The sequence below is a fragment of the Spea bombifrons genome, chromosome 5, assembly GCF_027358695.1.
Source record: "Spea bombifrons isolate aSpeBom1 chromosome 5, aSpeBom1.2.pri, whole genome shotgun sequence".
NCBI lineage: Eukaryota > Metazoa > Chordata > Amphibia > Anura > Pelobatidae > Spea > Spea bombifrons.
The window spans coordinates 108,830,995-108,851,762 of NC_071091.1; the positions used below are offsets into that span (position 1 = coordinate 108,830,995).

A 20,768-nucleotide genomic window follows, 5' to 3' on the forward strand; every position below is an offset into this window, starting at 1 on the left:
AATGTGCTCGGCGCTGTCACCCAGTACCTCACACTCCTCATGGTACATGTGACCGGGAATGTGCTCGGCGCTGGTGCCCTGTACCTTTCACCCCTCTTGGTACGTGTGTGCAGGAATGCGCTCAGTTTCTCTGATACGAGAATACCCATGAGGAGCGAAAGCAAGAGTCCTGCGATAAGCGCATTTCAAGCATCATGTATAAACTACAAGTCCCGGTGGTCTTTGCGCGTGGTGGGCGGGGCTCCTGTCACTGTGCCCCGGATGATTTGACAGTGTCATTTAGAGGGCGTCTGTGCTCCGCGCGCGGTGGGAGAGACCATCTCGTCACGTGAATAGGGGGTTGACTTGGTGGCCTTGAGTGGGCGGAGCTAGCTGTCAGTGTGCCGGCTTGTAATCGGCTAGTCGGTTGGTTGTCTGGCTCAGTGGCTGGCTGGCTGCTCTTGTAGAGAAGCATGGCGCTGGCTCTGCTCACCGATCTCTATCAGTTCACCATGGCATACGGGTACTGGAGGAGCGGGCGGCACCGGGACACGGCGCAGTTCGAGCTCTTCTTCCGGGAGGCTCCATTTCGCGGGGGCTTCGCGTTGTTTTTCGGACTGGAAGAGAGTGTGAGGTTCCTGCGAGAATTCAAGTTCTCTCAAGATGGTGAGTAGGGGAAGTGGGTGAGTGTGAGTATGGGTGAGTGTGAGTAGGGGGCATTTGGTTGAGTGTGAGGAAAGGTGAGTAGGGGGAGAGTCAGAGTATGGAGTAAGTAGGGGTGAGTGTGAGTGGGGGGAGGGGTGAGTGAGCAGTGAAGTTCCCCAGATAGTTGCAGGGATCTCCTCTGCGGGATGCATCATTCATTGGGGTCCCTGTTAATCCAGAAGCTTCTCCCCTCGCTGGGGCATCTGGGAGCAGAAATCTCGCTGTCTCCAGGTGGGACATTAAATTCATGCTGTTTCGGGGGCGCCCAGAGCTGAAGGTCTCGCTTACGAATTTCTGAGCTTCCACTCAGGGCTGTATGTGTTTGAAAAGCAGACACTCGAGGCTATTTATTAACGATCTCCCTGACGCTTGTCATGCATTCAGTTCCCAACCGACCTCTTCTAACGAGACAGCGTGATGCGTAAGCCTGCGGGGTTTGCTCTCTTTAGTCCTGCTGTATTTTAGAGCGTCGGGGAGCTCTCCCTGCCGCTCCGCGGAGATCTGACGCAGTCCCCTCCCATCGAGGAGCCCGCAGGGGACAGGTGGTTGGATGTGGTGGCATTTTGCCCCTGTGCGCTGTGTGGACCATAACGCTGATCTGGGGCATGGCCGTGAAGCGAGCATTTAACCCCCCGCTGTGTGCGTTTAACCCCCCGCTGTGTGCATCTCTCGGCAGATATTACATACCTGGAGTCCGTCCTTCCCAGCACGGTGGAGAAGGGCTTCCTGGAATATTTGCAGACGGTGGACGCTTCGGAAGTCACGGTGTCCTCTCTCCCGGAGGGTTCGGTGGTGTTTGCCAGGGTACGTGTACTCAATCAACTTATAGGTATCTATACAAACCTTAGATTGAGGGTCTGGGGTGATCGCTATGGGGGGGCTCTGAAGGCTGTGCAGGACTAGTGAGTGATCTCTGGACGCATAGTAAAAGAATGACATTTACTTTCTCTGGCCCCTCCCTGGGGATATTGCCCCCTCCCGGGATATTGCCCCACTTCGGGCTCTTTTTGTTCTGCTGGAGGCAAGTTGTCGTCTTGTCCGCCCCGTCTCGTAGCGTTTCGTTTTACCCCAAAGAGGTTACAATTTCCTTTCTTTAGTAAGAAGGCAGCTTTAGGGAAAGGGGATTCTTTGCGGAGATTGTTTATGGCATTGCAGGGGTTAATGTATATTAACAAGCTTGTGGGGCTTAAATGTCAGTAAGTGCTGTGCTCCTATGGAACATCAGCATTAAAAGAGTTGGGGGGGGTTGGGGGGACAGCACTGAGCAGAAAGTCTTGGGTGCTTCCAGGTGGATTGCTGTGAGTTAGGGATCTGCAGGAGTTTAAGCTGCTGCAGAACCAATCAAAAGTGGGCTAAAGATGATCGGATCACTCCTATTGGCCAGGAGTGATTATGACAGCCCCTGGATGACCCCGGGCGCCATTGGGGCGCAACTCCCAGCCAATCACATTTAACCCTGTAAGTGCCAAAATAAGTGAAAATACCAGGAGAAATACCTAAATACGCTTTTGCAGGTTTTTTCCATTTGCACTGCGTATATATAGTGGAAATTTTGCCTTTTTTAATTTTTCTTGACTTTTCAATACTAGATGATGATTCTTATGCGGTATGTAATTATTTCAAAAGAAAGCCATATTTGTGCTGAAAGAAAATATGTTGTGGGGGTGAAATAAATGAGTTGGTGGGCAATCACGGCTATAAAAAGACAAAAAACTGCTCTGGTCATTTAGGACAAACATGGTTAAAAAAAAACCCGGTCCTGAAGGGGTTAATGTACTGGAATGTTCGTTATAATAATTTTCCTCTCCCCCCCCCTCTTCAGGAGCCATTGATGAAGGTCAGAGGTCCGCTGCTGGTGGTGCAGCTTCTAGAAACCACATTACTCTGCTTGGTGAATTACGCCAGGTGAGCGACCCTTCCGTAGACTTCCCGCTTTCCTTTAAACTTCCTGCTTAATAAAAAAACTGATTTAAATTCAAAGAAGGGCCAAAAAAATGTAGAAAAGCATAATTGGCACAAAAAGGTATTTTAATGGTTTTGATAGCCGTTAGCGGGACATCACTAAGTTGCCTCTTTTTCTCCCAGTCTCGTTGGAACGAACGCCGCTCGCTTCCGCCTGGCGGCCAGTCCGGATAAGAAGCTGGTGGAGATGGGCCTGCGCCGGGCGCAAGGTCGTGACGGAGGTCTCTCGGCATCGAAATATTCCTACATGGGGGGTGAGCGTGACCACGCGGTATCCGTATCTCCCCCCCCCCCGTTTCTTCACTTCTGTTAAATAAAGATGTCCCTTCCGTGGCGGGCATTTTTATAAAGCCGGCGGGTTCCGAGGACGAGCTGCTTTGTGGGGTGCTGAGCATGTCCCCTCGGAGGGCTTGTGATCAGGTGTGCTCATTGCTTGTCTTTGCTTTCTCCGCTTATGTTCTCCCTTTCTCAGGGTTTGACTGCACCAGTAATGTTCTAGCTGGGAAGCTCTTTGGGGTCCCCGTGGCCGGCTCGGTTGCCCACTCCTTTGTGTCGTCCTTTTCCTGTACCGATGACATGAAATGTCGGGTAAAAGCGCTGATTTACCATTTTCCTTGATTTTGGGATGGTGGAGGGGGGGGTGGATCTATATAAAATATATATCGGCGGTGCTGACAAGCGACAGGCCGGTGATATCTCTCTATCTGGCAGACTCTGAGACCCGCAAACAAACAGGAAGCTGAGGTGGACTTCCTGTCGCTCTCGCGGTCCTGGCTGGGGAAAGTCTGTCGGACCCTTAAGATTCCCCAGGAAGAAACCAACGTCGGCGAGCTGTCGGCCTTCGTCTCGTACGCCATCGCCTACCCTCTGAACTTCCTGACGGTGGTGGACACTTACAGCGTGTTGATGTAAGAGGTGAATGTGACCGAGGGGAGGACAAATACTGTGTTTAGAGGACGAGGAACCAGGGGTGTCATGGAGGACCAGTCCCACCAGCGATCACTCTAATCAGAATGACGTAAAGGGTACATTGCGTTTATAGACGGCCTCTTGATATCTGCCCGTGGGGTTACGATCTCCCCATGCTGACCTCAAACATTAGTTATGTCCTTGTGGGCGCTGTTTGTCTCTTTTCTTTATGATTATTACATCATATTCCATTTAAGCCGAGTTTCGATTGTCTCGTTACCTGCCTTTTTGGCCAGTAGTCCGTCTCCTGTTAATAAACGTTTTACCCGCGTTGTTACTCCCCGGCAGGAGCGGTGTGCCGAACTTCTGCGCCGTGGCGTTGGCGTTGCACGAGTTGGGCTACCATCCCATAGGAGTGCGGCTGGATAGCGGGGACCTCGCCAGCCAGTCTGTGAAAATCCGCAAAATATTCCAAGTCTGCGCCAAACAGTGAGTCGCTGTGATGAGCCGGGTGGTTAGCGGTCAGTTTACCCAATTGGAGAAAAGATCTGAATGCCATATCCCTGCTGGGGGTCATCTGAAGCCCCCTGTATTCACTGCATGCCAGAGATTGTGAGCCTCCTTATTCATTTTAAGGCTGCGTCGCACTGTTTGGGGTACGACTCTCATATGCCACCTTCAAGAAGCCCTGATGATGATGATGCTGGGAATAGTAGTCACCAGACCACCATAGGTTTCTTTGTAGGGCGTTGGGGTGGAGCTCACGATGTGCCGAGGGTCGTCTAGGGAGACCGGGGGAGAGGTTTTGCCTAAAATCTCACTCTTTGTCATCTCATTCAACAGATTTGAAATTCCTGACTTTGAAAATCTGTCCATCGTCGTCAGCAACAACATCAGCGAGGAGAGCCTGAAGCATCTGACCCAAAACGTGAGTGTCGGGGGGGGCAGAATGGCTATTAGTGGTCAAGCGGCTGCCTTACGGACCGTGTCGTAGGATTCTGTGATCTGGTGGTCTTATGATGGGTGGTGGTCCATACGTTGGACGTCTGGTCACTTTGTGCACATTCTTTCCATGATGCTGCTGATGGGTAAGGCAGCGGGCATTTGGGTTGATTAAGTGGGGACTGTCTGTAAAGTCCGGCGCCTGCGGATGTTTATTAGGTACGGCTCCGGATCTTACGCTTAGTCTCTGTAGTCGCGTGATGTCACGGAGCCTTCGCTTTGGTGACAGTCGGGAGGATTGTGGTGCAACTCATGCTGCTGCGGCTGCTGCTCTTGAGCTGAAAACATTGATGGAACCTGGGTTCTAGGTTCAGGGGATGTGTGCGGCCCCCATCACGATGAGTTGACAAGGCCTGCTGAATGTGGCCCGAGGACCGTATGATGGATCTCTTCCTCCCTTCCCCGGTCCGGTGTATTCTTCTCACTGTCTTCCTTTTTCTCTGCAGACCAATGAGATTAACATGGTGGGTGTGGGGACGCACCTGGTTACCTGCACGCTCCAGCCGTCCCTGGGCTGTGTCTACAAGGTGAGCTTCCGGGAATTGTAACAGCCGGACAAGGAGAGGAGAAGACCGCAGCCACCTCGGGGTGGGGGTCCCTGGCAAATTTCACTCTGAAACCCCCCCAGCTCTCCTTTAAACCCTTGGTTTAGTGGATAAGCCCCTAGTCCTCTCACTGCTGTAGCGTGCGTCCCACCTTGAACTTCTCTCCATGCAGCTGGTCCAGGTGAACGACACCCCCTGCATGAAAATGAGTGAAGACGAAGACAAAATGACCATTCCCGGGAGCAAGATCGTCTACCGGCTCTATGACGGCGCAGGTTGGGGAAACTTTCACTAATGGTTTTTTTGTGGAGAAGCTGTTTCATGTTCCATGGAGACTATAACACTTTATGCACTCCTGGGAACATTATGTGCCAGGAAAACCACTAGTGTCAAAAAATGTAGCTTTTCATGTAAGCATCGCTCTTTTACCCAATCGCTTAGAACTGTCTCTAGTGCGTAAGCGACAGATACGAACGCCCGTTATCTCGTAATCCTAATTCAGAGGGCTCTGGCTTTTTCGTTTCCATCACTTCTCGTCCTTTTGGCTCCAGGGCAGCCATTACTGGATCTGATGGCGCTAGAGGACGAGCCGCCTCCCGAGGCCGAGAAAGAAGTGAAAGTCTACAGATTGGGCAAAAACACAGAAACGGAGCGTGTGGCGTCCGCCCGGGTCGAGCGCCTTCACCACCTCGTCTTTAAAAACGGGCAGGTCAGTGCCGCAGGTGTTTGCCCCATGCGGTTGATGCTCCGCATTGTACTTCCTGGCCGGTGTCGCCGCCGTACGATGCTGCGGAGTACATTTCATGCTCTTCGCTGATGGCACGAGGATCCGGGCGCTTGCTTACTTACTGTGGGTGATGACGTAAGGGTGGAGCTTCGGTTATGATGCGTTGGCACAGAAGCGTGATGTAATGATTCAGAGATGACACACATTGTCTTGTGTTGCTTTTATTAAATATAATCTTCCCCTGATTCTCTGGAGCCCAAGACCCAGAAGGTCGCTTGTTTAACGCAAGGCCCGTTGTACAGTGCAACGGAATATGGTGGTGCTATATAAAGCAATAATCTGGCATTAAAGGATTAGCAGCCATAAATTTCAGTAAAAAATAGCTTTGGCTTTGACTGTTGGAGAACTGCCTGTCGGCTGCCAGCCTTCTATTAAATCCCGTCGCCCTACAACGCCTGACAGCCGCTGTTTCTTCCTCCTCACAGCTGCCCAACGGCCAGTCTCTACCAAGTATCCATGAAATCCGGTCCCATGCGCAGAGGTCTCTGCACGCTCTCGGACAGGACCACCGCAAGCTGGAAAACCCCAAGCCCTACACGGTAAATACACAAAAGTTATGGGGTGAGTTAACATACAGAGTAATCCCGGGAGCCCCACGCACCACGTTGTCAGTAAAGCCCCCGTACCCAGCGGACACGCGAGACGCCCGTGGTCCTGGTGCTCGTTAAATTATTGAGGGTCTTCTATTCCGGGACAAGCGTTCGTGTGAATGTATGCGTTTAAAGAAATGTTACTCTTTAGCTGAAAGCGGAGTCATGTCACCTATTCTAACAGGCGTGGGCACTGTGGGTACTCGGGAGGGCCGATCACGCGGCGCACTGTTTATTAGTAGCAGTGTCGAGCTCAAGGCACCGAATTCCGTGTTCTTATTTCCACGCAGGTTGCGATGACCGAAAAACTCCATTGCCTGCTAACAAGCCTCCGAAAGACCAATTTCCCCGGGTGAGGCTTCCTCCGCCGGGCTGCCGCTGGGACGGCTGAAGAAGGCGGCGCTGGGGATTGTGATAAGGCGCCCGTTCTGCATAAAGAAAGCTACAGGCTGTGCCGTCACAATATGGGAGAGCGGGACCCTGCGAGGGCTGGGTATCAAAGAGAGAATTATTTCCTCCCCACCGGAATTCTGTGGGTTTTGGGTGTTGGGAATGGCAGCGTTCGGTTTCTTGCTAGAAATACAGACAATAAACTGTGAAGATGCGGGTAATAACTCCATTCCAGACAACAGGGAATTGTGGCGGGTAATATTTACACTTAAAACCCCCTTTTCTGTACTGCCCCTCCCCCCGGCTGTCGTTGGCAGCATTTCCTCTGTGTATAATACCCCAGCGCAGGGTCAGAATGGATGTTCTGCTCTGCATTAGTGTTTTTAAAAGGCTCTTCTCTGTGCTCCAGAGATCCTGTACATACCCAAGAAGGTGTTATATCACGTGTAGGATATGTCTTCCACTGGAGCGGAGCGAATGAATGAGTGAGTGAATGAGCTGATTCTTAACAGCCCGAGATTCCAGCGCCGCCCCCAACCCCGGCCGTAACGCAGCCAGTGCTCATCCCAATGGGCTGGATCTGCCACCTGATGCCCCTCTGCTGATAATTTAATGAATCAAAACTAATAATTACAAACATTCTAATCTTAGAATCAGGCGCCCGAGCGGGTCCTGCGGCGGGCGACCCCCACCGATGGGGAGATAAAGTCAGGTTAATGAGTAAAGACTGGATCGTGGAGGTAGATAATTAATTTACCAGCGTCTGCAGAAATAACCTGGACGCTTAAATCACACCAAACACCCCTTACCTCCGATGTTTGCCCGTCCCGCACGATAATTGCCCCTTAAAAATAGAAACATAGACCCAACCAGCAGATTGGCCCCTGTCTGGCCCGTCTGGTCTTCCTGTTTCTCCTGCTGTGGAGAGTCAAACCTTAATCAGTCTCGTCTTAGATTCATGAGGCTTATGTCTATCCCATGCATGTTTAATACCCTCACTGTATAATCCTCTACCGCCTCTGCTGGGAGGCTGCTCTATTCATCTATCCATAGGCCTGTCCCGTGCATGTTTTTTCATGTTATTTGCCTGGTACTTAAAGCTACACTCCAGCCATCGTATGCAGTTTAATGCATGTAGCAGCCGTGTGTCGCATTAAAATCTGCATCTATAGAATAGCAGCTGCCTGCATTACTGGAAATATATTCACCGGAACACATCTTCTGAGCGATCCGCCGACCAGTTGGTTTGTGCAGGAGTTCCAGGTTGTTTAAAGAGTCCTCTGGCGCACATGCGCAGAAAGTGTTCACTTCAGTGGGACTGTTGCCAAAAGTGCATGCAGAGCATGATGTGTCTAAAGGTCAATGTACTTTATTACAGCCTCCCAGCAGAGGTGGTAGAGGGTAATACAGTGAGGGTATTATACATGCATGGGATAGGCATACGGCTCCTGAATCTAAGACGAGACCGACAGCAGGAGAAATGGGTGACAGGACGGGCCGGATGGGGCCGATCTGCCGGCGGGTTCCATGCAGTATACGTTGCTCCTCTGTGGGGTTGTAGCAAGCTCTCGCCGGACCCTTTAACTTTCTCAGGAAAAGCTGAGCCTCTAATATTGAGGCAGATTACTTATCCATGCGAACGGCCTCCTCTTTACCCCCAGTCTTGAGTTGTGGTATTAAATGTTTGAGAAACGCCACCTGCACTGAAAATTATTTTATTTCACAAAATTCCAAATCCAGCTGCAAAAAAAAGCCCAAAACTCTAATAAAGAAAAACGCAATCATTTATTCTTCGCCAGGATTTACCCTTCAGTCCCACAGCCGGTGCATAAGAGGGGCTTTAAACCAGGGGCAATTCAGTTTTGGTACGAATAAAGTGAATGGGGGTGGGTGGAGTCTGTTTTCTCAACCATGCCCCATCAGCTGAACAGGGAGGAGCTAATCTGCATATTTAATGCTGCCATAGATGGCCAGGGAGTTGAAATGCTTCCTGCTGCCATCTTCCAATCACTGCCATGGGGGTGGGGAAGTGTTATTAATCCTGCAAATGTAATTGGTTATCACTGAACTTGGTACCTCGTGGGCGTTACACGAAGCCTGACCTCACCTTAATTCTAATAAACTCAGGAACGGTTTTTGAGCTGGGAAGTCGTAGTTTTGTGGTTTTTTGTTTCACAAGAACATTTTCAGAAACTTTTAATGGATATTTTCTTTAAGTTACATCATCACCTTGACAACATGCTTCGCAAACCCGTAGCCAAGCTCTGTCGCTACCGTATTTTACCCGTCATCAGGAGACGGTCAGGGATACGCGAACAGCGCGACTCCGTAACTCAAGCATTTACTGTTATACCGTAAAATCCCTCCTTGAATGCAGGTGAGTCGGAGATGTCGACCTACGATGGCTTCCATGAAGGCCTACGGCTGGCGAGCCGTCATACAGAACCCCGATGCTGACTTTTATTATCGCTGCTTAAGTGGAGGAGAAAGTCCTGGGTGGCCCTAGGTTGGGTAGGCTTATGACATCTTGCAGTTGTACAACTCCCATGATGCTCAGGCATCCTCTGGAAAGGTATAAGGATTTGTTTTCCTGTTAGTGGCTTTGCTCGCAGGCTTGTGGGTAGACGCTCTGGGGAAGGCACTGATGCCCCTGGGGGTGAAGCTTCGGGAAACACCCGCTTGCTGAAAAATAATCTACAATAAGAAAAACTATTAACCCCTTCAATCCCAGGGGTTTTTGGTACCTCAAAGCCCAGAGCAATTTTGCCATTTTTGGGGTATGTCGGTTTAGCGATGATTCTCTTTTCCTGTGAATAGTGCACCCATGTAAACTATATATTGTTTTTTCAAGGAGAGATAGAGCTTTTGTTTGATACCATAGTTGGATAATTAGCTGAAAATTTATAATGAAAAATTTAGTAAAAACTAGCAAAGATTAGAAAATTAAACTAATTTTTTTTACATTCTCCCTCTGAATCCTCACAAAATTAGGTAAAGATCACAGCGTCTCTGTGCCTCATCGGAGGGCAGGATATCCCCGCAGGGTTACGTCAGCAGTGACGCAACCCGGAAGGGAATGCCCGATCGCGCGTCTGCAACTGCGCGATCGGGCACTTTCAACTGTAACAGCTTGCCGGCTTTCATGCCGGAAGCTGTTATGGGATGCCGGCTTCTGCTGTCAGTGGGGAGTCCAGGCTGTCAAACGACAGCCTGGTCTCCCGTGCAGCGGCAGGGATGTGTCCCTGACGCTGCACGAAGGGCTGGACGTACCGGGACGTCCATAGGGGTTTCTTTGTGGGCGTTTTTTGGACGTCCCGGTACGTCTATAGGGGAACTAAGGGGTTAAATAAAACCCACTAGGAGGGAAAACCCACTAACCATGGAGGTCTGACAGCCGCCATGTATATCATTGCGTGGGCAGCCAAGAAATGCGACGTCTCCCATCTCCGCATGCTAAAGAGAAGTAAACAAAATCCCCTGGGAAAAAAACCCCCAAAAACTAGATAAACATTAAAAACTAACAAACAGCTTTCATAGCGTAAGCAGGCGGTGGTTATACCCACAGGGAGCGAGGGGCTCCCCGACGGCGAGGAAACAGGTCAGACTACTTCAGCGGCTGCCGGTTACTCCTGGGGAGACGCAGCTCAGCGGCACCGCATTGCACCTCCAAAAATATCAGGGGTTGGGGGGGCAGGAAAAGCATCCCCACTCCAGACCCACTGAACAAGGGGGGCACCTATTCTATAGATCCTCTCCCAGGAGGGCCAGGTTTATAAAACGCAATTAACTGTCTCCGCTCAGCACAACCAAGCGGTTTAAAGAGACGACAGGTAACAACCGTCACGGGGTTCTCGGTAAACAAATTACTTCTCACTCCTTGATGGTCCCCCCTTATATACACAAACACCATGTACGTTGCTTCCTTTATGGACTTTCGGTTATCCATCATTGGAGGCCTCCATCATGTTCCTTCTCAGCGCATCGCTTGCCGGGTACGCTTCGTCATTAAGAACGCACTGAATTTACGTCTGAAGCTGGACGCGGCGATATAAACGCGATCTATATAACCGAGCGGGCGGAACGCCGTAACACCGTCATTCAGCTGCCTGGGTCCTGGAGGTTTTTACGCTTTACACATTCACTTTTTCCCATAATACTTGCCCTTATCAGGGGGGGGCAAACTACCCCCTGGGCACTTATATCACACCTAGAGACCCCGGTCACATTCGACCCAACTATACAGGAACACTGAAGAGCCCCTCCCCCCAAAATAAAGAGCGACGGACTCTCACACTCTGCACACTGCTTTTTATTTAACCGTTTCAGATGTTCTCTTAGATCTTATTGAAAGCAGCGATGTCAACACTCTGCACCTGTAAAGCAAGAAAGAGAAATTAAACCATAATTCATAAAATATACACCCAAAATGACCCAGCGGCTGCGAACCCCACACCGGAGCGGCCCGTTACTTACATAGTCCTCGAACTTGGTGATCTCCTCTTCCAGAACGTCCGTTCCCACCTTGTCGTCCTCCACCACGCACTGGATCTGCAGCTTCTTGATGCCGTAACCGACAGGCACCAGCTTAGAGGAACCCCAGACCAGGCCGTCCATCTGCACGGAGCGCACGCACTCCTCCAGCTTCGCCATGTCCGTCTCGTCATCCCAAGGCTTCACGTCCAGGAGGATGGAGGACTTGGCGATGAGGCCGGGCTTCTTAGACTTCTTCTCCGCATACTGACGCAGCCTCTCCTCCCGGATCCGCGCCGCTTCCGCGTCTTCTTCCTCGTCGTCGTCACTGCCAAACAGGTCGATATCGTCGTCCTCTTCTTCCTCCTCGTCTTTTTGAGGAGCGGTTTGTGGGGCAACGTTTTGTACGGGGGCTGCGGCCTGAGGGGGGTGAAAGTTCACAATTAACTAGGGGGTTCTACGATGGACTAAAAAATGTAACGGTCTGTTCTCCGGCCCTTTAAACCAGGCTTTGAATAATGCAGTGATCAGACATCCCGTCTAAGGCACATTATATGATAGTTTATGGAATAAGTGGGACTGCGGCACACAGGGGGCCGTCGTACCTTGCAGGCAGCGGGGGCCGAGGAAGCGGATTTCTCCAGCGTCGTCAGTCGGCTTTCCAGCTTGGAGATGGCGAGCTGCAGATCTTTCACAACTAGAAAGGAGACAGACAACGGCTATGAATTTATGGCATTTCTTTCATTTCTGGGCAACAAGTGGTTAATTGCTCAGTATCAATACTGCGAACAATGATGCAATTAGCGATGTACTCAGTTTAACAAATGCTAATCCGCTTTATATACATTACTGAAAAGTTTATCTATAAAGAGCTTATCCAATAGGAAAGGAATACCGCGTATGTTTGTTACCGGGTTCCGGCACACCGTATAATAAGAATTTCATTTTTCAAAACAAAATACGGCACCAGAATAACCAAAAGCCATGACGATCAGCCCGAGGCAGTCGCCGGCACAACCCGCCGTAATATATCATGATTAATGCGCTCATGTTTAGGCGCCCCCCCCCCAGCCGAGCGCCCGACGCACCTTTATGGAGGTTCTGGTTCTCTTGCTCCAGGTTGGCGACCCGAGACAGGAGCTCGCCGTTGTCTCCGCCGGCCGGCGCCGCAGCCGCGCTCTGCGAAAAGGGTAACCGAGATCCTTAAAAACCTTTTATAAGACTCCGCGGGGAGAGGCATGGGGAGAAACGGAAACCAAGCAAAGAAATCACAGCCTCTACGGAACGTCACGCTTAACCCTTCCGTTAACCCCTTGAGTGTCAGACAGGGGGGTAAAATGACATCAGCACTCAACGGGTTAACCGGCCCAGAAAACCTACTGCCGTTTCCGGACCAAGCTTTAGATTAAGAGAGAAAATGTTGGGGTTAGGTGAGAGAAGCAGTCCGAAGCCACAGGAAGAAATAAAGGACTTATCCGCTTACCAGCGCTATAAGGAGCGGAACACACAGAAGCCCCCGGTACCAGCAGAACGCAGACGCTTTTACAGACGCCATTCTGGGTCTTATCTACCTCAACATGTACCGGCGAGCGCCTCGGATACGCCGAGCACGGGGCTCATGCCAGATCCTGTTGGCTCGGATCCCCGGACGTCGGTTTTGGGGCGGCGTGTAATCTAGCCGGGGCGATGAGAGACGGGGGTTTTCTTGGCTCGGGGAATGTGCAGCAAATACTTTCGCAACCAGAAGGGGCAAACAGAATAAATCCAACTCAAACAGAGATTAACTCGCCAACCAGCAGAGGGAACCGGCTCGGAGTCGCCAGCCAGAACCCCCCCGGCCGGCCAGGCTTTTGGTAAAGCCCGAGACCCTTTCTCTTTCTTGTTACATTATTTGTCATCTCTCAGAATCAGACTTACAGTACTGGGCCCTGATTGGCTCTGGGGGAGGGAAGGCGGAGCATCTTTTGGACTATGCAGGACTGTCCTGAGCTGGAGGGGGAGAAACGTTGTGTTTGTTTAATGGAGCGTCTGACAGGTACGGCAGAAACATGCGCAAGAGATGCAGGACGAGGAGACAGTGCATGCACGGGGGCCGCAGCCAAAAAATACATACAGAAGACCCTCGGATCTGATCTGCTTTATAATGATACTAAGACCATCACAGACCAGAGGGAAAAACTAAAGACGACCCGGTGCTGGCTGCATTCACTAATCACAGGTGATAGAGGACTACGCAACAATCGGATGATCTGATTGGCCGGCCCTGGGGACCGCTGCAGCTTTCCTACACGGTCAACCAAGTGGCTTATTGTTCCCAGGGCCAGAAAGTATCAAATCTCAAGATTCTGATGAAATAAAGGGGGAAAGGTTGTGGTTAAGAGGAGGAATAAACTTAGAACGGGGAGAATGACTTGTTATGGAAGGTAGAGGGGCAATAATGGGAGAAGAGGTGACAGGCAAGGTGAAATTGTGTTACTACAGCAGGGTTTCGCCTAGGGGTCAGTTACCACCTCTGACTGTTAATCCCTAAACTAACATGGCCTGTAAGGCGACTGGGTGCACGTGGCTCCGGAACAGATAATCCGTATATAGTCTACAGGGAAAGACTCATTCTGTAGAGTAGTACCTAGCAGATACATGGAGCAGACTACCAGCCAAGGCAGAAAAAGTAATGACTGTATAAGGGGGGGGGTTAGGAACCATAAAATAAGCCTTGTAACAAAACCCACCGATAAGGGATTCCATAAGAAGCCAGCAAATAATAGACTGACGGGGCAAGTGGGTCTTTAAAGCCGACAGTTCGGGGCATGATGAGATAGAGATCAGGATCTACATATAACGACTGACTATAGCGAGACTATATATATATATATATATACGCTCAGATTGATTTGCTCCCAGAATGCACCGGACTGCAGGGTGGCGATCGTCACAATTAGGCCTTGCTTGTCACTTTGGGGGGGGACACGCGCAGGCGGTGACAGGAACACACGGGTTAGGGGGGGCAGGTGGGATCCCGCTGGCGAGCGCGCTCTGGTACTCACTCCGGCCAGCGATTTCTGGATATTCTCCCTGGCTCTGGCAATGTCTCTGAGGATTGTGCTCGCTCCATCATCCTGCGGGCCGTACAATAAAGAACCACACAGAAATTCACACGTTACCGGGGGGGAAAAAGGAGGAACGCGCCAAAGACTGCAAAGGCTTGAAACGCAGCCTGCGGGGTAACCCGACGTAAATAAAAGCAAACAGACAAGAGGAACAAATAACAAAAAGAAAAAGACTAAACGGAAATGATTCTCGTACCGGTCCAAACCGGAAAATAGCCTGCTGAGTCTGAATTACACGACAGAGGTTACATATCGGGGACAGTTTGGCTTTTTTTGGGGCAATGCTAAAAGCACACAAGAAAAACCATGGAAGGCTTAAGATTTTGGGCCGAGGTCTGAAGAGACCCATCGGAGTGACGCAAAGACAGCGACCCCGGCAGCGAGACGGCAACAAAGATCTCATAACAGAGCCAGTGTGTTTAAAAGCCACGTCTAGGGACACAATACTAGCCTTTCCGTAGGCACCGGGGGCCGCTTTATGGACTGGCAGCCCCTCTCGGGCATTATTCTGACGCTCAAACACAGCCGGAGGACCCCGAAGAGGTTTAGATTACATGCGCACGGCCAGGACTGTGAGGACGGGGCAAACGCACTCGGTTTGGGGCTTACTACACACGCGGGAGACGGGGAAAGTCCTTCTGCGATAAGAAATCATACAGAAAAAAAACATGCCATGGCGTGTGCGTGGGGGGGGATGACATGCTGGGGGTCCGCAGCACACACATGACGGGGGGGGGGCAGTTAGCGTATAGGCCGCCGAGCGCCCCGCTCCTTGCCCGCTTACCGTTTGCTGGCTGGAGGCTTCCGGCGCGGCTCTCTTGCTCAGCTGCTCGTAATACTGTCGCTCGGCGTCGTCGTACTTGTATTTGTCCAGCCAGACCTTTTCAGTGCTCAGGGATGAAGCTGCCATTTTTCTACAGACGAGAAAAACACGACCCGGTTACACAAAAGTGTTTGATCTTTAAGAGCGGCGGTCTCGAAAGCCCCTCGGCCCGGCCTGGTTTAAATATCTGTCACTTTACATGAATTGTCCTCTGGGACAGACGGGGGGGGGTCACAATACTCACCTAGTAATGTAAAGTAAATGCGTTTTTGCCAACTAAAGCCATCTATATATAGATATAATTTCAGTATTTACAATATAAACCTAAACACAAACAGGGAGGGGAGTAGGGTTGATCTATCTAGCTTCTTAAGACCGTCACAATATTTGCATTTGACGGCATGCATCGTTTAGTTATTTGAGTTAGGAATTATTTTTTAGCTCCGCCCCCTGGCGGCCTCGACTGAAGCCAGGAAGCATTCGCAGGTACACTTCTCGCACATGCTCAGTGGAACTCCCAATTAAGTAAATGAAGTGGAAGCCAAATGACATGTAAGCATACATAAAGAGTTAATAGACAAAAATCAAACATAAATAAATAAAAATAAGAGTTTAGACCGTAGCCGCCGCACAAAAGATATTTGTATAGAGCGGATGCCGTTACAGTAATTTCTTTACGATATCGCGGCCACAAACCACAGGATAGAAAGAAAACCCATAAGAGAGAGATTTGCCCTACTTTGCCGAGCAGGGGGCGGCGAGGCTCTTTGCCGGCTTCCGTGCCGTGGCGGCGGGCAGCTTCTTTGGTTTGGGGGCATGCTGTATATTCAGGGCTTGGATCTCATAGAACCGCTCCTCAGCCCGGTCATACGCGGGTTTATTCAGCCACACATTCTCACTGTCTTGGTGGAGGAAATAATACACCGGGCGGTTGAGGAGGCCGGTGCCCACCTCTGGGACGCGGGGGGCCTGCTCTCTCTTTAGGCTCGGCTGCGGAGCTTTCCCCGCGGATTTCCGGCTCTGTTTGTCTTTCTTGCTTTTTTTCCCTGAGTGGAAGTTCCAGTGGTTACTCGGCTCGCTCTTCGACACGGACTGCCGGGCGGCGAGATTTTCATAGAAGCTCCTCTCTGCCCGATCGTACGAGGATTTCTCCAGCCACGCCTCGGCCATCATGTCCCGCAGGACAGCCCAGTGGGGTTTGCCGTTCACGGTGGTCCCGGTAGTAACAGCAGGTGCCCCGGCGCCCCCTACCACCAGCAGGTCCTGCGTGGCCGGTGTAGGGGTGGCGCTCACGTAGCCTTCGTCTGATACTCTCTGCGGGGACCGGAGACCGGCGCTTTCCGGTGATACAAGCGGAAGGCTGAGGGCGCGCGGAGCCAGAGGTGACGTGAAGCGTAAAACAAACTGCCTCTCGGCATCCTCAAAGCTGGACTTGTTAATCCAAACGTTGTTATCTACATGATGGCAAGCAGTCACGCTGCTGTGGTTGCAGTTTCTCTGGGGTAATCCTCCGTGGTTTGTAACGGTGCCCTCCGTGGCACCGCGGGTCTTTGCCTCCGGCGCCGATGGCTTTGTCACCATCGCTTTGGCCAGGTTGGCGGCGAGCGCGGCGTGGTAGGCACATTCGGCTTCCTCGTACACGCGCTTCTCAAGCCACACATTGTCGGCCATCAGCCCCGCCAGCGTGCAGTCCGCCTTCGCCATCTGGATTTTGTTTCTGGGGGACCTCTTTCGGCGCTTCTGCTTTTTCCCGTTAGCTTTCTTTTGATCGGCGTTTGGGTTTTCGCCGGACTCGCCCTGGTTTAATCCGCCGGCCGCTCCTTGCTCCTTAATAGCCGCGGGAGCCGAGGGCCCTGGCCGATTCTCATCGCTAGCCCTAGAAGACTCGTCAGCCGTGAGTTTGTCGGCCCACGTGGACTCCACCGGGCTCTGGTGCTTTCTGGTCCTCATCTTCAAAGAATGGCAGGCAATAATAAAAAGAACAAGAGCTATAATGCAGTCAGTTAAAGACACGCTACACATACGGAGGTTTACATCCAAGAAGACTCAGTCCTGCAGAACTAAGGGCTTTATTCACTAAGCTAGCTGCTGATGAACATTCTCAACGCTCCAAGTCAAGGTGAGAACTTGCCGAGGCATTTCCATGCAAAGCCAAAGTCTACATGTTATAACCTCAGAGAGGAGGGTAATTAAGCATAAAATGAAGGGTATCTCTGGCAACACCGCCTTAGCGACCCTTAAAATCAGATAATTACTCAACGTACACTCAGTCTTCTTGGGTAAAACCACCACTCCTGCCAAGCCCCATCATGGCGGTGAAGGCATTAATACGCTAGTGAAGGCAGAAGATACGGGTCCCAAGTCTCGGCCATGCAAGGCTTTGGGACCCCCACTGCGACTGCCGGCATGCTGGATGAACGATGGACCCTCTGTATCAGAGGGAGCTAGCAGGCAGCTCTCAAACCATTCAACTCCCATGACTCTCAGGCTGCCTTTGAGCCGTTTGAGAGCCACCTGCCTGATGTCCGTGCTGTAAAGCGAGTCTAACAGTAACGTGTAAGAGGTGCTTGCGGGTGAATAATGGCGTGTACATGATTTAGTAGACGATCACTAGCGTTGATGGCAATAAACGAATCTGACGACAGAACCATTTGGCTGGCGGTGACATCGTCCGAATCCAAGACTCCTCCCCCAGCGTATAAACCTTTACAGTTCTGCTGGAAGGCTCTTCAGGAAGCCGGGGGGGGGTCTCGCTCACCCACCTACTAGTGACCCGGTATTACAGACCCCCTAATGCCGCTCGAGTACCAGTCATTAAAGGTAAAACCTACATTTATCGGAAGGTCGGTCCCTCCTCTATCACATCTAACAGCGTCTTAGAACGGTCTCCCAGCAGAAGTGGTAGAGGGTAATACAGTGAGGGTATTAAACATGCATGGGATAGACATACGGCTCCTGAATCCTGTCCCTTTACTCTGCCAGAAGGGATTTATGAGATCGTTGATGACAAAACACATCACCTGCTCCCCATCTATACCTCCGCTGGACACAGGAGCCAAGGGCGATACCGCGGTCACATCCCACCACTTAGGTGTCCTCGCCCCGAACGGCAGCTTGTGAGTTACTTAAGAGGATAGGACACGTGTATGATGGAGACACGTGTATGTTGAGGACACGTGTATGATGGAGGATGGGGACACGTGTATGTTGAGGACACCTGTATGATGGAGGATGGGGACACGTATATGACATGCACACATGCGGGATGTACTGAGGCAGGAGAATGTGAGGGTATACTCACTGCGTACTCAACTCCTACATCAGCATTAAAGAGAGAAGGCAAGCGGGTTAGGGCAGTAAGACATTCAGAAAGCGTCCCCCTAAACAGAGCGGGTTAGTGACGGACGCCGGACTTTGACGATAAAAACATCCACAGAGATAGAAGAAGCCGTTAAATTATCGTCAGGAAAGACTTTAAACAGAATCGGGGGTTTAGGAAATACAGGAGGAAAATTACATTTTAAAGCACCGGAACGGCATTTCCGTCAACGGCCGAAAAGTCATAGATTATATATATATCCACATATAGATATATACACATTATATATACACAGATAGGAGGTGACAGAGCAACATTCCCACAATAACACTTTATTATTACCTTTTATTTATATAGCGCCAACAATTTACGCAGCGCTGTGCAATACATATATTCACGTTCCAGCGTAAGAGTTAACGTGAAAACGTATGAAAAGAGACGCATATAAACTTTGGAAGCCGGCGCCGCTCTTTAATGCGATTAAATCCCCGTTTATCTCTGGAAGAAGAGTATCCTGAAGCTACAAGCGCTGACGAAATACCAGCACTGTGCGCTTAAAAATATCTACATCATATATCTCTGCATCCCGTAAAAATACATCCCCATACGCAGGTACATGAGCACCCACCTCACATTATATGTGTGTATGTACATTATACAGCATATACAGTATCTGTAAATTATATAAATATATGTGTGATATCTGTGTGTATATTTATCTGCATGCAATATGTATGTGATGTGTGCGTATATATTTACGTGTGTGTACACTACATCAGTGCGTGTGTAAATTTTATATATACGGTGTGTTTATATATATATATATCTGCATGTGATGTATGTGTATATATTTATATGTGTATACATTACATGTGTAAATTATATATGTGCGTGTATATACATTTGTGCACATTTTATACATATATATGCATCTGATATGCGTATATATATATATATATATATATATATATATATATGTGCTGTGTGCGTAGATATCTATAGCTGCTTGCGTTATGTATGTGCATATATTTATTTGCGTGTGCGATAGATATATAGATAGATATTTATATATATATATATATATAGATAGATAGATTTGTATGTATACGTTATTTGCAGTTTTCAGCAACAAAGGGATTTTCATTTGTTAGGCCCAAGCCGGTGGCTCTGCCGGTCTGCTCTGCCGGTCTGCTCGGATGAATTAACTATCAGTTCAGAAAACAAAGTTTTGTTGGAATTCGGTATGTGTGAAGGGGGACAGCGGACCGGTGACAGGGACTCCTAGGAGTGACGGCTGCTGTGTATGCTCTGCACCGTGAGCGCGGAACCCCTTCTGCATATACATACGTGTATAATATGACGTGAACCGAACGGTGCCTGCATCGTGCTAAAAATCAACTGCCGCCATTAACATGTAATAATTATACCGACGGAAGCCCCGGCACACCGTGTGCCCCTAACCCTGTCACGTAATACCACCCGCTGGGGGAGGGGGGGCTCCGGCCCTGTCATTAAATACTCCGGGTTGACAGTTTTGCAGTCGCATCTCCGTCAAAGAAGCGCTAACCAAGTGATGAAGTAACCCCGCCGGGTAACCGAGACATGTCCCCAGACATCCCTGGCGTGGCGGTTCCGTAGCCCTCAAAACCCCAAAACCTAGAGCTCTGACAGGGCATGAAGGGCTGGTTTTCCCGAGCTCATAGCTGCCGGGAAAGCGGCCCAGATGGACGCTGCATGGCAGCGTCCCCATGCCCTGTGTCCTCCCGGCCAATTCTACCCCGGTAAGGACCTGCCCGTCTCCCCAAACCCGGTACTCACGCTGAGGTGGCTGCCGGCTACACGTTGTGCGGAGACAGAGGGAGGGGCTGGGCCACGTGACACGCACTACTTGCCGTGCGACCAGAGCGTACCAAAACAGAGCCGCAGCAGGTAGAGACGGGGCCGATTATTTAACTCCAGCGGGTATCCTCCTGGAGCTCACACAGTGTTTTGCGCTGATTTAATATTCAGAAAACACATTATTTTTTCCTACGTTCAAATACATCAGTGTCACAATAAATTAACCTGTCAGTGGAATGGTTTAGCCTTCGGGGTCAACGCGCATGCGCACAACTTTCATGACGATGAAGGAAACCTAAGGCGCCAGAGCGCTGACTTGAAGAAGGACCTGACAGGGCAAG

General features: G+C 50.4%; 2 protein-coding genes across 5 annotated transcripts; one reads left to right on the plus strand and one right to left on the minus strand.

Annotated features, from left to right (window-relative positions):
* Positions 1 to 440: 440 nt before the first annotated feature.
* NAPRT (nicotinate phosphoribosyltransferase) lies at positions 441 to 7,093 on the plus strand. Its single transcript, XM_053466458.1, has 13 exons — positions 441 to 645; positions 1,361 to 1,488; positions 2,507 to 2,589; positions 2,770 to 2,900; positions 3,119 to 3,234; positions 3,358 to 3,554; positions 3,904 to 4,044; positions 4,399 to 4,483; positions 5,004 to 5,084; positions 5,275 to 5,377; positions 5,654 to 5,811; positions 6,315 to 6,428; positions 6,770 to 7,093. Exons 1-13 carry the CDS (start codon positions 453 to 455, stop codon positions 6,833 to 6,835), a joined length of 1,596 nt encoding a protein of 531 aa, XP_053322433.1. The 5' UTR covers positions 441 to 452; the 3' UTR covers positions 6,836 to 7,093.
* A 4,069-nt stretch (positions 7,094 to 11,162) lies between these two features.
* On the minus strand, positions 11,163 to 20,559 carry EEF1D (eukaryotic translation elongation factor 1 delta). Of its 4 annotated transcripts, XM_053466348.1 has the most exons (8): positions 20,407 to 20,559; positions 15,231 to 15,360; positions 14,384 to 14,455; positions 13,257 to 13,328; positions 12,428 to 12,518; positions 11,945 to 12,036; positions 11,343 to 11,759; positions 11,163 to 11,242 (listed from the first exon to the last, which is right to left on the minus strand). In XM_053466348.1, exons 2-8 carry the CDS (start codon positions 15,354 to 15,356, stop codon positions 11,204 to 11,206), a joined length of 909 nt encoding a protein of 302 aa, XP_053322323.1. In that variant the 5' UTR covers positions 15,357 to 15,360; positions 20,407 to 20,559; the 3' UTR covers positions 11,163 to 11,203. The 4 variants fall into 4 exon arrangements, with proteins under 4 accessions (XP_053322323.1, XP_053322325.1, XP_053322324.1 ...); XM_053466350.1 differs by lacking the exon at positions 14,384 to 14,455; XM_053466349.1 differs by lacking the exon at positions 13,257 to 13,328 and having other exon boundaries at positions 20,407 to 20,558.
* Positions 20,560 to 20,768: the final 209 nt, after the last annotated feature.